General features: G+C 38.5%; 1 protein-coding gene across 2 annotated transcripts in view; it reads right to left on the reverse strand.

The window, feature by feature from the left end:
- Positions 1-17,876, reverse strand: part of FCHSD2 (FCH and double SH3 domains 2) — a 281,274-nt gene that overhangs the window by 75,952 nt on the left and 187,446 nt on the right. For both annotated transcript variants that reach the window (XM_066367902.1, XM_066367912.1), the window contains exon 9: positions 6,701-6,823. In XM_066367902.1, the coding sequence (XP_066223999.1) occupies positions 6,701-6,823 (123 nt within the window). The remainder of the gene's footprint in view (positions 1-6,700; positions 6,824-17,876) is intronic.

A 17,876-nucleotide genomic window follows, 5' to 3' on the forward strand; every position in this document is an offset into this window, starting at 1 on the left:
TGAAATAAAAATTACCAATAGTGTTGAAAACCTTATCACACTCCCACCTTACATCTTTCCACAGCAGTGTTCCTCAACCATTAAAAAAATATATTATCGCCCCCATGTCCTGGCCCAGGGAGCTGAGCTGTTTTAGATGTTTTTATTCCCTAAGCAAGAAATTTGATTACATTTTAATATCACAAATATACAACCCCAATATCTGGTAGCAATTTTTACTTCCTTAGAGGAATATCACGTCCTTGGAGAATGATGCTCTAGAGCAGTGGTCCCCAACCCCCGGGCCGCGGACCAGTACCGGTCTGCGGGCCATTTGGTACTGGTCCGCAGAGAAACAATAAATAACTTACATTATTTCCGTTTTATTTACACTTAAGTCTGAATGATGTTCTATTTTTAAAAAATGACCAGATTCCCTCTATTACATCCGTCTAAGACTCACTCTTGACGCTTGTCTCGGTCGCATGATACATTTATCCGTCCCACCCTAAAGGCTGGTCCGTGAAAATATTTTCTGACATTAAACCTGTCTGTGGCCCAAAAAAGGTTGGGGACCACTGCTCTAGAGGGTAACCACCCTACTGAATTTTATCATTTTCCTATTTTTTTAAATTTAAATAGAGTTACTACATATAATGTATTTCAAAATGATACTGCTTTTGTTGGGTAATTTTGAACTGTATAAATAGCATCTTAGTGTGTATATTCTTTTGCAACCTGCTTCTTTGCTCAACACTGTATTTGTGAGTCCTATCCACAGTAATGCATACCTACAGAGCTTTCATTTTCATTGTGGTACTATTGTACTTTATTCATCCTACTGTCAGTGGACAGCTGGGTTCTTCCTAGTTCTTTTTTTTTTTTTTTTTTTTTTTTTTTTTACTACAGAGACAGAGAGAGAGTCAGAGTGAGGGATAGACAGGGATAGACAGACAGGCACAGAGAGATAAGAAGCATCAATCATTAGTTTTTCGTTGTGCATTGCGACACCTTGGTTGTTCATTGATTGCTTTCTCATATGTGCCTTGACCATGGGCCTTCAGCAGACCGAGTAACCCCTTGCTTGAGCCAGAGACCTTGGGTCCAAGCTGGCGAATTTTTTTGCTCAAACCAGATGAGCCCGTGCTCCAGCTGGCGACTCGGGGTCTCGAACCTGGGACTTCCGCATCCCAGTCAGACGCTCTATCCACTGTGCCACCGCCTAGTCAGGCTCTTCCTAGTTCTTTCAATTTTTTTTTCTTTTTTTTTCTGAAGCTAGAAACGGGAGAGACAGTCAGACAGACTCCCGCATGCGCCCGACCGGGATCCACCCAGCACGCCCACCAGGGGGCGACGCTCTGCCCACCAGGGGGCGATGCTCTGCCCCTCCGGGGCGTCGCTCTGTTGCGACCAGAGCCACTCTAGCGCCTGGGGCAGAGGCCAAGGAGCCATCCCCAGTGCCCGGGCCATCTTTTGCTCCAATGGAGCCTTGGCTGCGGGAGGGGAAGAGAGAGACAGAGAGGAAGGAGAGGGGGAGGGGTGGAGAAGCAGATGGGCGCTTCTCCTGTGTGCCCTGGCTGGGAATCGAACCCAGGACTTCTGCATGCCAGGCTGACGCTCTACCACTGAGCCAACTGGCCAGAGCCTAGTTCTTTCAACTTTTATGAAGAAAGTTGCTATGAACATTTCCCCCAAATTTTCTGGTACACATACAAGAGTTTCTTTAGGATATATTCCTCAGAGTGGAACTGCTTGGTCATAAGCGAAGTGCAACTTTAAGTTGACTAAATGTCAAATATTTTCAAGTTGGATGTTCCAATTTGTACCCCTCATGGTAGTGCATGAATCTCTGTTAATCCATATTATCAATACCCATTCTGGCCTATCTACTTTTGTCAATCTCATTGGTAGAAAATAGAATGTCACGGTGATTTAAATTTACATCTCTTTGATTAATGATGAGGGTAAGCATCTATACTGTATTAGTTTGCCAGGCTACCATAATGAAGTATTAGACTCGGTGGCTTAAACAATAGAAATTTATTTCCTCACAGTTCTAGAGGCTAGAAGTCCAAGGTCAAGGTGCTTTTAGGATTGGTTTCTTCTGAGGGCCTCTCTCCTTGCTTGTAGTTGGCCATCTTTTTTTTCACATGGTCTTCCCTTTGTGCCTGTCTGTGTCCTAATCTACTCTTATAAGGATATAATCTCTTTTCAATTGGGACACCTTTTATTTCTTTTTCTTGTCTAGTTGCTCTAAGACCCCCCAGTGCAATGGTGAGTAGCAACAGTAAAAGTGGACATCCATCGTCTTGTTCCTGATATTAGCAGGAAAAGTTTCTTTCACTAATGAGTATGGTATCAGCTGTAGGTTTTTCCATAAACGCCCTTCATCATGTTAAGGAAGTTCTTTTCTATTCCTAATTTGCTAAGTGTTTTTTATCTTAAAAGAGTGTTGAATTTGTCAAATGCTTTTTCTGTGTCTTTTTAAATGATCACAGGAAGTTTTTCCCCTTTCTTTTTATTTGGTTTACTTTTCTGGTTAGTCTTCAAGGTATTAAGAATGGCAATACCAGCCAATTCAATTTTCAAAGAAATACAAAATAACACTTATTTTCTGAATTGTTAAAAGAGCTACTGATACATTATTAATTGGTTTCCTTAAGCAGACAGAAAGCAAGCACACACAAACAAAATACAAAGGCCAGCAGAACTATCTTTAGAATTTACTATTATAGGGAAAATATCTATGACAACATCTGCTTCAGTCACATATACAAAGCATTTCATAAAATATTAAGGAGAAAAGCAAGCTTTATAAATAATAAAAATTAAACAAAAACTCCCAGGGCTAGCTGTTTCCCTCTAGAGGAGAAAAAATTTAGAGAGCTCCATAACATTAGAGTATGTCACTATGAATAACCCCAAAATATCTTTCAGAATATATACAATTACAATTTAGATATGTGGGGAAAAATAAATTTTCTCCCTAAACAACAAAGTAATAATGATGTAGAATAAAAACTTAAAGAGTTTCAAAATTCTTTTTTGGGTTATGAAATCAATGGGTGGCTTTCAGCAGTCTAACAAGAGCAGTATAAATATTTCTTTGTAACAGAAAGTACATGGAATAAAACTGTGGTAGGTTTGAGCTCTTCTGGTACTTGGAACAAAAGGGCACATCTCCTAGGTACATAATTCTTACTAAATTTTTATCACTACCACTTTCAATCTAAACATTAGAGCTTCTCATTTGTTCCTCATCCCTGGGGAGCAAGATATTCATATGAGTGAATACAGAGAGAAATGAAAGCTTATCTCTTTATGTGTCCAAATCAGTTTACACATTTTTAATTCATTCTCTATGAAAATATTATAAGCTAAAGACAGAATACAGTATAGTAGTGGAGCATGGAAAATATCATGCGTGAGGGTGTTACCTCAGGCAAGCCACATAAACTTCCTGTGTTTTCTTCTCTATAAAATAAACATGATAATGCCAACTTAAGAGGATGTGCTAAAGCATCTTAGAAAATTGTTAAGTGTTGTGTAAAATATTAGCTGTTTTTTAATTCTATACATTTACCTGTTTTATAAACTAATGGTAGTGTATCAACCTCACTTATTCTTGGAAAAAAGATTTTAAACAACTTGGTCAGAGGACAATATCTCTGATAAAATTAGAATAAATGTAATAATATTTCTAATAAAATTAGAAACAAAAAATATTACCCCACTACATACTCTCATTGTATGGAAACTGGAAAAACTCACTTGTAAATAACTCATGGGTAGATGAGGGGGAGAAAAAGAAGACACAACAGGGTTGAGGGACTGGGTAAAAAAGGCGAAAGGATTAATAAGTATAAACTATAGTTAGAGAACAGTCATGGGGGTGTCAAGTACAGCATAGGGAATATAGTCAATAATATTGTAATAACTATATATGGGGCCAGGTGGGTACTGAAAATATTGGGGGGAACACTTTGTAAAGTATATGACTGTCTAACCACTATGCTGTATACCTCAAAATGAATACAAAATAATATTGAATGTAAACTGTAATTGAAAAAAAAAATTAAGAAAAACGAAAAACAAAAAAGCCTTATAAATGACAGAATGCAATTAAAGTAGAAAGAATTTTTTAGCTTTGAGTGGATTTATTTAAAAAACAAGGCTGAAAATATAGGACCTAAATGAAAAATAAGCCTGAAAAAGAATGAGCATAAACTCTAATAAAGTAGAAAGAAATAGTGAATATAGAGGTAAAAATTAAGGACATAGAAGAAAACAACAATGAGAAGCAGAACATAAGCTGGCTCTTGAAAAAGATGAATAAAATAAGCTGTTAAGTCTGACCAAAATGTGAGAATCAGATAGTAAAAAGTAAAAAGAGAGATAATCATAGAAACAAAACAAATTTATATGCAAATTTACGCCATCAAATTTGATAAATGAAATGAACAATTGTCTAGGAAAGTGTAAGTTACCAAAATATACTACAGAAGAAACAGAATACCTGAATGGACCAATAAATATGAATAACTTGATCACTAGTCAAAATCAACCCCTCCATAAAAAAGAACAAAGCCAAGATGTATCATAGGCTTTTTGCCCTAATATTCTCTTACGGAAAATTTCAAATAGACATACATTAAAGTAAAACGAATTGTACTAAATCACCCATACACCTATTACCTAGATTCTTCAATTAACATTTGTGTACATTTGCTTTCACATAACTATCTATCCAACCAACCATTCTTCTTTCTGTACATCAGTCATTTTATGTTTTATTGGATCCTGCGGGGGAGGGGATACAGGAAAATAAAACTATGATAGCATTTCAAAGCAACAGACCTAGTGATTTTTACATTTCCATATCTACTTAACAATTAAATGTTTCTCTGAAAATAGAATTGAAGCTATGGTACACGGAAAAGACGAATATGTAGAAAAGGAAGCATTCAGGAAGACGAGTCTGTGCTCCTTTTCTTTCCTGACTTGGATATTATCGTGTGAGATGGACACCAATTCCTTTCCAAACAATTTCTTATGATATTACCCCAGCTCTCCCTCTCCTTGCAAAAAAAAAAAAAAAAAAGAATTGAAAAACAGCAGTTATAAAATGAATATATTTTATATTCATGTTGTGTGATGGGCACACAAAACAATCAATAGTTCAACTACTATAGAAATGTTTAACTGCCTGACCAGGTGGTGGCGCAGTGGATAGAGCGTCAGACAGGGATGCGGAAGGACCCAGGTTCTAGACCCTGAGGTCACCAGCTTGAGCGCGGGCTCATCTGGTTTGAGCAAAAAGCTCACCAGCTTGGACCCAAGGTCACTGGCTCGAGCAAGGGGTTACTCAGTCTGCCGAAGACCTGTGGTCAAGGCACATATGAGAAAGCAATCAATGAACAACTAAGGTGTTGCAACGCGCAATGAAAAACTAATAATTGATGCTTCTCATCTCTCTCGTTCCTGTCTGTCTCTGTCTATCCCTCTGACTCTCTCTCTGTAAAAAAAAAAAAAATATTTAACTGAAACCTATGTATTCTTATTGATCAATGTCACCCCATTAAATTTAATTTCTAAGGAAAAATAAATAAAATAAATATATTGTTACAAATACATGCATTCAGTAAGCAAGCATATACTATCCACTTAATTTATCAGAAAGAAACATTTACTAATCACAGGAACAATTTATCTTCCAAGGACAGTTTCTCTACTGTAAGAAATGTTAATCTGTCAGATCCTAAAGGAAAGCAATTCATTTACTTTCTCTGTACACGTGACACGCCAGCGAAGTTGATGAATCTTAATACTTTTACAATGAAAATATTACTATATCATAGTAAAGATGATATAAAAAAACCCCAGCATTTAGAGGTAAGGTTAATTTTTAAAAAAACAGGATATTATAGTATTCATTTCTTCATTAATTATAAAATGCTATGTCCTTCTTAGTGCCCCTTTATTATTCTTTGTGCTGACTGACACATGATTTGTTTCCCTATATGAATAAGTTGAGTGGATTCAAAATTTCAGTGGAAGATAAAACTCTTCAAACTATTCTTCTCCAAAGCACTGTGCATGGCAATGGATGACATCATGAGCTAGCCCGCACTGTGACTTCCCCTCTTACTCATTGTGTCAACTCTTCAAGCAGAACACAATGCCATCTAACTGTTACAAGGAATACTGTTCCCAGGAAATCTGTCCTGTAAAGTGTTTTTTGTCACTGGTACCTCCATTTAGTTTGTATGTAAAAATATTTTAGATTCATGCCTAACCAAGTGGTGGTGCAGTGGATAGAGCATCGGCCTGGGATGCAGAGGACCCAGGTTTGAAACCCTGAGGTTGCCGGCTTGAGTGCAGGCTCACCAGCTTGAGCGTGGGATCATAGATGTGACCTTATGGTCGCTGGCTTAAGCCCAAAAGTCGCTGGTTTGAAGCCCAAGGTCGCTGGCTTGAACCCAAGGTCGCTGGCTTGAGCAAGGGGTCACTGGCTTTGCTGTTGCCCCTGGGTCAAGGCACATATGAGAAAGCAATCTATGAATAACTACGGCACCACAATGAAGAACTGATGCTTCTACTCTCTCTCCTTTCCTGTCTATCCCTATCTGTCCCTCTCTCTGTCTCTCTTGCTAAAAAAAAAAAAAAAAAATTTTAGATCTTAAAATGGACAATATCACAGATTGCACTAATGATAGCTTACCTTGCTAGAGGTTTCTAATAAAAACTGGAATGTGTTCTGCACAGCTTGACATGTTTCTAGCTCAGTCCGGCTGAAGGCTATTAAATAATCCTTCAGGTGATCATACACATTTCCATCAAGAGCCTGTGAAAGAGGAATAAACAAAAACAAAACAAATTATGGTAAAGCTTTGACATATAATGCCTACTGTCTACAGGGTAAGTTCAGTTTAAAATCTATTAATAGTAGGCCCTGGCCGGTTGGCTCAGTGGTAGAGTGTCGGCCTGGCGTGCAGGAGTCCCAGGTTCGATTCCTGGCCAGCGCACACAGGAGAAGTGCCCATCTGCTTCTCCACCCCTCCCTCTCTGTCTCGCTCTTCCCCTCCCACAGCCAAGGCTCCACTGGAGCAAAGTTGGCCTGGGCGCTGAGGATGGCTCCATGGCCTCTGCCTCAGGCACTAGAATGGCTCTGGTTGCAACAGAGGACGCCCCAGATGGGCAGAGCATCGTCCCCTGGTGGGTGTGCCGGGTGGATCCCGGTCAGGGGCATTCAGGAGTCTGTCTGACTGCCTCCCCGTTTCCAGCTTCAGAAAAAAACCCCCAAACAAACATAAAATCTATTAATAGTAAATTAACAACAGATATAGATTACTATGTAAGAGTAAATATAACAATAAACAATCATTTGGGAAAACGCTAAATCTCTCTAATACATAGGAACTGAAAAAGGTAAAATCCAATATTGGTAAATCTGTGGGAAGAGGACAAAACTTGGAGACAAAATGCTGTGGTTCTGACCTTTGCTCATCGGCTATTAGCTGTGTCAACTTCAGTTGTCACCTTAGTGGGAACAGGTGTGGGAGTTAAAGGAAATAATGGATGTGAAAGGATCTAGGCTCAGTGCCTGGAAGTGAGTAGATACTCAGTGAACATTAGTCTCCTCCATTTTCCCTCATCCATTATTGGCAGGATTATAAATAAGCATAGTTTTACTATAGAGCAGTCAGAGAAAAAATACAATGGAAATAGTAAAAAGGAAAAAAAAAGAAATGTGACTAAACATCACTAATGTTTAAAAAGAGTTTTAAACATTTTTATTTGTTTAAGCATAAAACTGGAAAAAAAGAGAGAAAAACCACCAAATGTGAGAAATTATTAAGCTATGATACATATACTGCCATAACAATAAAAACTGTGGAAAGTGTCTAGATGGAAAAATATCTATAAAATAATTTTAGGTTAAAAAAAGGAATAGAATACGTACATATGAGCAACAACTATGGGGAAAACATATCAATAATCAAAAAAGGTTCTGGAGTCTTACCAATCAGTAGAAGTTTTCTTAAAAACTGAGGTAAAATCTACATACCAATAAAAGTCACCATTTAAAACTATTTTATCCCTGGCCAGTTGGCTCAGTGGTAGAGTGTCAGCCTGGCGTGCAGGAGTCCAGGGTTCGATTCCCAGCCAGGGCACACAGGAGAAGCACCGATCTGCTTCTCCACCCCTCCCCCTCTCCTTCCTCTCTGTCTCTCTCTTCCCCTTCTGCAGCCAGGGCTCCATTGGAGCAAAGTTTGCCCAGGCGCTGAGGATGGCTCTGTGGCCTCTGCCTCAGGCGCTAGAATGGCGCTGGTTGCAACAGAGCGACGCCCCAGATGGGCAGAGCATCGCCCCCTGGTGGGCATGCCGGGTGGATCCCGGTCGGGCGCGTGCAGGAATCTGTCTGACTACCTCCCCGTTTCCAACTTCAGAAAAATACAACAAAAAAAAACAACCCAAAACAAAAAACTATTTTAAATAGTTAATTTCAGTGTTTTTTTAGTATATTTGCAATGTTGTCCAACCATTACTACTATCTAATTTCAAGACATTTGCATCACCCCAAAAAGAAACCCCATATCCATTAAGTGGTCATTCCCATTCTTCCTTTACCCTAGCATCTGGGCAACTACTAATCTTTCTATCTCTACAGATTTGCCTATTCTGGACATTTCTTATAAATGGAATCATATAATATGCATCCTTTTATACCTGCCTGTCACTTACCATAAAGTTTTCAAAGTTCATTAATGTATTAGCATTTCTTTTAATGGCAGAGTAATATTCCATTGTATGGATACACTGCATTTTATTTATTCATTTCTTCATTGTTTGGTGGACATTTGGGTTGTTACCACTTTCTGGCTATTGTGGATAATGCTTCTATGAACATTTGTGTACAAGTTTTTGTCTGAACACCTGTTTGTAATTTTCTTGCATATATCCCTAGTAGTGAAATTGCTGGGTCCTATAATAATTCTATTTCAGAAATTACCACACAGTTTTCTACCATAGCTGTAGCACTTCACATATGAGTTTTTCTTTTCTCCACATCCTTGTCAACACGTTATTTTTTTTTAATTATTCATGCCATCCTAGTGGTATCTCATTGTGGTTTTAATCTGCATTTCTCTAATTAATAATGGTGAAAATCTTTCCATGTGCTTATTGGCCTTTGGTATATAGTCTTTGGAGAAATGTCTATTCATAACCTTTAAATGTGTTTTGTGGTTTGTTTGTTTTTTGGTGACAGAGACAGAGAGAGAAACAGATAGGGACAGACAGACAGGAAGGGAGAGAGATGAGAAGCATCATTCTTTTCTGCAGCACCTTAGTTGTTCACTGATTGCTTTCTCATATGTGCCTTGACTGGGGGCTACAGCAGAATGAGTGATCCCTTGCTCAAGCCAGCGACCTTGGGGTTTCAAACATGGGTCTTCCATGTCCTAGTCTGATGCTCTATCTACTGCACCACTGCCTAGTCAGGCCCTTAACTAATTTTTTAATTGGGATGTTTGGTCTTTTTGTTGATGAGTTGTAAGAATTCTTTATATATCTGAATTTGAATTTACATATTTGGATACATCTATCTTATCAGAAATACAATTTTCTAATAAAGTCTCCCAGCAAGCCATCTTTTCACTTTCTCAATAGTGTTCTTTGATATGCAAAAGTTTTTTCTTTTGATGAAGTCTAACTTAGCCATTTTAATTTTGTAACTTGTGTTTTGATATCATATCTAAGAATCCTCAATGAAGGTTTTATAGTAGAGAAATTCTTTATATATTGTGTGTTTGGTTATTCCATTAAACTTTTACTATAAAACTGATTTTTTAAAAATATACAAATTCTGTCACCAAAGTTTTGATTAATAAAGCTACACACATGTTCTATAGTGCTCAAACCACTAGATGGCTCCATCAAACACTTTAAATACAGGCAGTGCAAATTCCTTAAGATTCCTTTCCATGTAGTTATGTAATATCTATCCCCCAGAGACTCCAGGTGTTAAGTCTGAATAAAATTTCTTGCCTTAGACATACTTTTCATGAACTTGCTAAAAGAGAAATATATAACTTCTGATATTAAGTTTTTGCCTTAGAAATGCTCTTGTAGATGGTCATAACCTTGTATTTGCAGGAAACCACTACAGTATTTAAACATACCAAATGCCAATATAGGTATCATGAGCTCCCATTTCTAGAGTTTCTGATTCAGTGGGTGAGGGTGTCGCCTGATAATTTATATTTTCTAACAACTTACTGCTGGTATAGAGACCATAATTTGAGAACCATTGGAGTAGGTAGTCATTTTAATTGATTTGGTTGAGGGTTTCTGTAGACCCAGATCCTGGTGACTCCAAAGAAGGTAAGCGGCTAGAGACAGAGAAATCCACTATCCTAAGCAGGAAGGCAGATCAATCAGTTTTCAAGTGAAAATCATGCTCTACTTCAGAGTTATAGAGGCAGCATGACATAGCACGGGAATAACTTGAATTCTGAAATAAGTTGTATGTGGGTCAGAATCCCAGAATTTTCACCTACTTCATCATTTTGATGGTTTATTTGTAATTAAGCAAGTGGGACTACTACATCCTCCACAGGATATTGTGAGATTAAATCTTTATTTTTTTTAGCTAGAGAGACAAAGAGATATAGATAGAGAAACAGAGAGATACAGAGAGAGACAGACAGGAAGGGAGAGATGAGAAGCATCAACTCATAGTTGTGACACTTCAGTTGTTCAATGATTGCTTCTCATACGTGCCTTGACTGGGGGGCTCCAGCTGAGCCAGCAACCTCAGGGTCTCAAACCTGGGACCTCAGCATCACAGGTTGACACTCTATCCACTGTGCCACCACCTGGACTCAGGCTCCATTAAAAATCTTTACTGGATTGGCCACATATTGGTAATTGTTAAAGCATAGTAAAGAGTACATGGGGGTCTTTATACAACTGTTTTTTACCAAAGTGTGTGTTGAAAATTTTCCATAAAAATTAAAAAGAAAACCTGAATATCAGATTAGGAAAAAAAAGTGAGGCACGAAAATTTATTTTCCAGTAAATCCTACTATATATTTGGAAAAGCCAAGATTCTTTATTTGGTATCTGTGGTTCTTTAAAAACTAGTCCCAAACTATCTCTTATTAGCACCATCTCTCATCGTTGTCTGCACTGTGCTCTACATCCCAACCACACTGAGCCATTCTGGACAAGGACATTCACTTTTTTGTCTCCAGCTAAGTTACTCTTGACCTGGAATGTCTTTCCTTCTCTTCTCTCTCACTCAAATAGTAATAATGGTGGCTAAGACAGGCAACTAACGTTGACTTATGGCTTACTATGTTCCAAATGCTATCCAAAATGGACTCAATCAATTCCCACAACCTTCTGTATAATGTGTGGGTAGTGTTGTAAGTCATGAATTGAGTCTTAGGCACAGTGCCTAGCAGATAGCAGATGCTCAAATATATTTATAGACTAAATGAATGTTTTATGCTAGAGTTTAATGTAGCAAAACAAATATGCTCTGAATTATAGGCAAGCTACACCTAACACATTTCAGTTAAGAGAAAATGTACCATTAGTCATCATATACCAGTAAAGGCTTCCCTTGGCTTCAGCAACCCAAGCAGGGCTTAATGAAACTTCATTAGGTGGGAGGTGGGCCAAGTGATTGGAAGCCTTTTCAACAGACAAATTAATCTTAAAGTATTTCTGTCATCCTATTCTTCGCCCCCACCCACCCCTTAAGTGAGAAGCAGGGAGGCAGAGAGACAGACTCCTGTATGCACCCCAACTGGGATCCATCTGGCAAGCCCCCATGTGGTAATGCTCTGCTCATCTGGGGCTGCTGCTCGGCAACCAAGCTATTTTAGTGTCTGAGGCAAGGCCATGGAGCCATCCTCAGCACCTGGGGCCAACTTGCTCCAACTGACCCATACCTATGGGAGGAGAAGAGAGAGACAGGGAGAGAGAAGGAAAAGGGGGAGGGGTGGAGAAGCAGATGGTAGCTTCTCCTGTGTGCCCTGACTGGGAATCAAACCTGGGACATCCACATGCTGGTCCAATGCTCTACCGCTGAGCCAACCAACTAGCCAGGGCCTCTGTCAATCTGTTCAACACCTAGAATTCCCTGAATTTTAATTATCACATTTGCAAGGTTGCAGTATTCATTAACCTGAACATGTGACAATTTTTCTTATCTAAGAATAAGATAGCTGGAGCCTTTCTGGCCTACTTGGATTATTGCTAGTGTGTACAAAGTGCAGAAGGTATAAAAATTAAGAAACTGTTGGGTCAAAGCACAGCAAGTGGATGATTATCCTGTGGTTGGCTCCAGCCCCCTGCCTCAAGTTAAATGTAATTGTTTGAACCAGTGTGATGACTAGAGATGAAGTTCAAAGCAATTCTGGGTAGTACTATCTCAACATGGTTTGTGATTAGTCCATATAAATATTTATATGGACTTTGTGTAAAAAGCCAATAATTATGAAAGAAGTAGTCCTCCAAAACAGAATGAAATACTGGGAATCAAAGGTGAGAGCTTGAAAATGCTTTTTACAAACTCTACTGTATTATACTATGGCACTTATCACTGTCTGCCACAGTTTCTTGGTACCTGTCTCATCTGTATTACTGCAGCAATCTCCTGCTGTTTCTCCTGCCAACCCATTTCCATACTGCAGCTAGGAGGATATTACTAAATTGCATATTGGAACCATTTATATACATCTGATTTTCCTAACAGACTATTAGTTCCTAGACAGCAGACAGCACTTGCTTCTTCCCTTTATCCCTTACCTTAGCAGAGAAATCTGCAGTAAATGATTACTGAAATGAACTGAACTGAAAGAGTGGGAGCTACAAAAGCAGTCCTCCAACTTATATAAGGAAAGGCACCAGAGTGAATTAAAAAATCAAGCATTTGTCTTACCTTACCCTTCTCTGACTTTTCACCAGTATATTAAACTACCTCTTAAACTGTACCATTCTCTTCTCCAACTGCTTTTTAAGAGAGGGAGAGACAGGGACAGACAGACAGGAAGGGAGAGATGAGAAGCATCAACTTGTAGTTGCATCACTTTAGTTGTTCATTGATTACTTTGTCATATGTGCCTTGACTGTGGGGCTTCAGCCGAGTCAGTGACCCCCTGCTCAAGCCAGTGACCTTGGACTCAAGCCAGTTACCATGAGGTCATGTCTATGATCCCATGCTAAAGCCAACAACAACAACCCTGTGGCCTTGAACCTGGGTCTTCAGTATCCCAGGCTGATGCTCTATCCACTGCACTACCACCTGGTCAGGCTCCAACTGCTCTTTTTTGTGTGTGTCCCTAGCTCAGTGTGTAATGCTCTACTCACCTGCCTACGTCAAACACTTGGGACTAAAGGTTTACTTTCCCTTCTGCCTTTCCTCTGACATCTGCTTAATTACTAAATCTAGATTCTAATACTTAAATATTGATCAAATCCAACCCCTCTTGCTAATCTCTGCAGTGACTGCCCTCTTACCATACTGTTTCATCTGGATAAACTGCAGCCAGCTCCTGTTGCCCTGCATCCTATTTCTCTTGCTAATCATGTCCACTATGAGGCTAGGGAGATGTTTCTAAATTAATATTTTACTTGACTGCTCAACAATGTTTACTGGCTACCCATAACATTTAAGTAAAAATAAAATAATCCTCATGACTTCATGATCTGGGCTTGGCTTACCTCTTCAGTTCTTCCCTTATTGTTCCCATTTTCCTTCTCATCACACTTTCTTTATAATGCACATCTTTTCGTCCCTGCAATATTACTTTTGCCTCTGAGTTTTCACACTGGCTTTTCCTCTTTCTTGACTATTCTCTACATTCTTCTTCTTGGTCTAGCTAACCCTTACCCTTAAGATCTTCACTTAATCATGACCTATTCTGGACATCCCTCTTCATTTTGCTGCAAAACTCCTAATCACAGCACATAATCTTGCAGTGGTGGTGCCTGTTTGTCTCTTTCTTTGGTTTGTTAAGTTGCATGAAGAGAGGAATCATGTCTGTGTGTTTACCATTGGGTCTTTAAAAAAAAAAATTACTTTTAATGGGGTGACATTGATAAATCAGGGTACATATGTTCAGAGAAAACATCTCTAGGTTATTTTGACATTTGATTATGCTGCATTCCCATCACCCAAATTACCATTGGGTCTTTTGTGCCGAGTACAGGGTATGACGTACTGGTAGTGCTGAATAAATACCTGTTCTGTTTAATAAATAAATAAATAATATACCAATCAGAATTCACATGTTTGAAAAAACATGAACAAGTTTGCATTTTGAGTCCCATGACTGAAAAGTAAGCTTCCTGATGTTATATAACATTGGCAAAGTTTTACACAAGCTAGAGAAGTCATTCTTACAAAAAGCGTTGAAGGCAGTAGCTTCAATTATTTTTAGTAGTGATATTTTTTGATGTGGAATCCCAAGACATAACACATATATGTGCTTGGGCACTTTCTCTTTCTACCAACAGATCCCACTCTCTTAACCATAGTGGTGAACATGAAGGCCATGCTGGTATGCAAGGCAGAACAATGTTACTGGGCAGAGGCGCGCACTTGACCTACATCAGGCCATCCCTGGGATGGCAGATGAAAGATGAGTCCAAAATGGTCTATTCCTCCTACCACATGGCTATTCTTTCCATCAGGTAGAGAAAACCTATCTGTAGCAGTACAGACTAAAACCAACTTACAAGAAAAGCAGTGATAAGAAATTTGGCAGAGTGAAGCCAGGCATTCCAGGTTAGAGGAGGGGGACAGGGAGCATCTCTAGGTTGGGAGGTTCCTGAGCAAGCACTATACCTGGCCTTTCTGTGATTTGTTTACCTAAGCCAGCAGATTCCCATTTTGCTCAAGCTGCTTTGAATTATATCTTTGTTATTTGCAACTGAGAGACTCTTTACTGAAGTTTTAAATGATAATTGTAGCTTACATGAGCTCTACTATCTAAAGTATTTCTTTTGGCTGCATGATAAGAAAAAGCTTTGATTCATATACATTAAAAATATAGTTTTTTTATAATATATAACTATATATTATATATATAGTTGCAATAAATAATAGTCCAATATTTACCTTATTGTTACTGGTTCTCTTCAATTAAAAAAATCTAAAAGCTTAAAGTAGACAATTATTTCAAAGCTGAATCACAAGCTCAAAACAAAAGCTACATGATTTCTTATAAATTTAAAGTAAGGTAAGAACTACTTAAAACTTATGTAAAATTACAAAAGTGTCACAACTATCATGGTTTAACAAGGATATGCATGAGGAAGATGCATCTGAGCCCTGTTCAGCATTTATTTGAGCAAGGCACAGGATGTTCTCTAAGAATACTTGTTGATTCAATTTCAAATGAGCAGATACGCACAAACTTCAATGTATGAAGAGCCATAGATTTCATAATCAATAATACACTAGAATTCACATAATATGCTCAGAAATGTCAGGAGAAGCACTCTTTCAAAGTTTATACAAACATAAGTTAATCTGGCTATCTGAGCTCCTTGATGGTCCCCACTATGAAAAAAATTGGCAGGCAACTCATCCAAATGTGCATTTAAAACATAGTCAAACTTTTTTTCATTACTTGATAGAAACTGCTAGAAGAAGTTTGTAATATCTAAATTCAGAAACCACAGGGCCTTTAATCAGCAATATGCTTTAATGGTCTAGCAGTGTTTTTGAAAAAAAAAAACTGCACGTGAATGCCTTTAAGTAGCCATGCTATTTTCAGTTACCTGGAAACCACACACTTCCTTACATATTATCTCTGTCCTCTTTATTCATTTGATCAACTTGATCTCTAAAATAAAAATAGTAAAAAAAAAAGGGGAGGGATATCCTAAAGACCAATTCAGAAACTTAGAATTCTAGGATGTTCCACTAACTACACATTTATTTTACAGGAAAGTATAAATTTCTTGGAACTCCTTTGAAGAGGAAAATTATGATGAATTAGGAGTTAGGAGGAAGAAAATGTCTCATATGTCTCAGCATTTGATGCAATTTCCCCTCAAGGGAGAACTTTAAACAGTGGCCTCCTTATTTAGATCCTGAATTCTATACTCACAGAGTTACTCAAAATCTCTTGAGTTTCCTTAATGCAGCCTAGAAATGCAAACTCTTCCTTTTCCGAGGGCAATGGGTATTCTAAAGTAGTATTTGGTAAAAGTCAAGAATACTAATAGGAGGATAATGATAATCTTAAAATTAAATCATGAAAGTTTGTAGTTCTCCCTTTTTAATGAAGAAAACAGTTATTTCCTGCATGCATTTGTTTACCTTTCTGAGAAGACCCCAGGCTGCACTTAATGAAGATGCACAGAGAAAGTAGATTTTATAAATTCAAGGAGATCAAGCATGTACTGGACTACATATGCATCACTGTAAATATCACATAGCTTAATTTGTCAATTGGTATAAAGTAAAATTAAAACACATCACGATTCTTTCTTTCGCCAGTTCACTGCTGAACTCCTCTAGTGTATTTTTATTTCCATTATTGTACTTTTGAACTCCACACTTTCTACTTGGTTGCTTTTTTTATAATTCCTATCTTTTTGTTGACATTCTCTCTTTGGTGAGACATTGTTTTCATACTTTCCTTTAACTCTTTGGACATGGTTTCCTTTAGACCTTTCGACATTTTCGTGATTTAAAATCTTTGTCTAGTAAGTCTAATGTATGGGCTTCCTTGGGGTCAGTTTCAATTGACTCCTTTTATTCCCGTTGTATGGGCTAAACTTTCGTGTTTCTTTGCATGTCTAATTTTCTGTTAAGAACTAGAAATTTAAAAGAACACAATGTGGCGATTCTGGAAATAAGATTCCTCTATTTCCCCAGGAACTGTTGTTGTTGCTGTTGTTTACTTAGTGACCATGTTTTATCTCTGTGTTTCAGGAAATTCCAGAATTCTGCAAGGAGCTTTACTGACTCCACAAATACTTGAACACTTTAATGTGCATTAACTTTACTACTTTTAAAATATATGTGACTTTTTTTTAGTTCCTCAGCCATTATTTTTTATCTCACCCTACTGTTAAACATTAATTTTCATTTCTAACAAACCCACTAGAATTAACATAACTAATAAACTCTAGTAAAATTATGTGATAAGGTGACTGACTTCCCAGGTGAACTTGTAATAGAATACTTAAAGAAACTCAGGTTAAGATCTATAGGCTTGATTAAATTGCTCAAGAAATCTCTTTTGCTTCCTGTCCCAATCTTTGCAGCAGCAAACTCTTTTGTTCCCTCCACACACAGTGTATAGGTAAAAATAATTAGAATAGTTTTCTTAAAGTGGAAGCTGAGTATAACCACAGTCTTTGTAGTCCATAAATTCTGTGGAAATTTAATTTTTTTGTTTTTATTTTAAGATGTAATTTTAAAATAATTTGATTAAATCCATGATTATATGGATGATCACATTTTTTTTTTTTTTTTCAGTTTTCTGAAGCTGGAAACGGGGAGAGACAGTCAGACAGACTCCCGCATGCGCCCGACCGGGATCCACCCGGCACGCCCACCATGGGGCGATGCTCTGCCCACCAGGGGGCGATGCTCTGCCCATCCTGGGCGTCGCCATGTTGCGACCAGAGCCACTCTAGCGCCTGAGGCAGAGGCCACAGAGCCATCCCCAGCGCCCGGGCCATCTTTGCTCCAATGGAGCCCTGGCTGCGGGAGGGGAAGAGAGAGACAGAGAGGAAAGCGCGGCAGAGGGGTGGAGAAGCAAATGGGCGCTTCTCCTGTGTGCCCTGGCCGGGAATCGAACCTGGGTCCTCCGCACGCTAGGCCGACGCTTTATCGCTGAGCCAACCGGCCAGGGCGAATG

The sequence above is a fragment of the Saccopteryx leptura genome, chromosome 1 (genome assembly GCF_036850995.1).
Source record: "Saccopteryx leptura isolate mSacLep1 chromosome 1, mSacLep1_pri_phased_curated, whole genome shotgun sequence".
Lineage (NCBI taxonomy): Eukaryota > Metazoa > Chordata > Mammalia > Chiroptera > Emballonuridae > Saccopteryx > Saccopteryx leptura.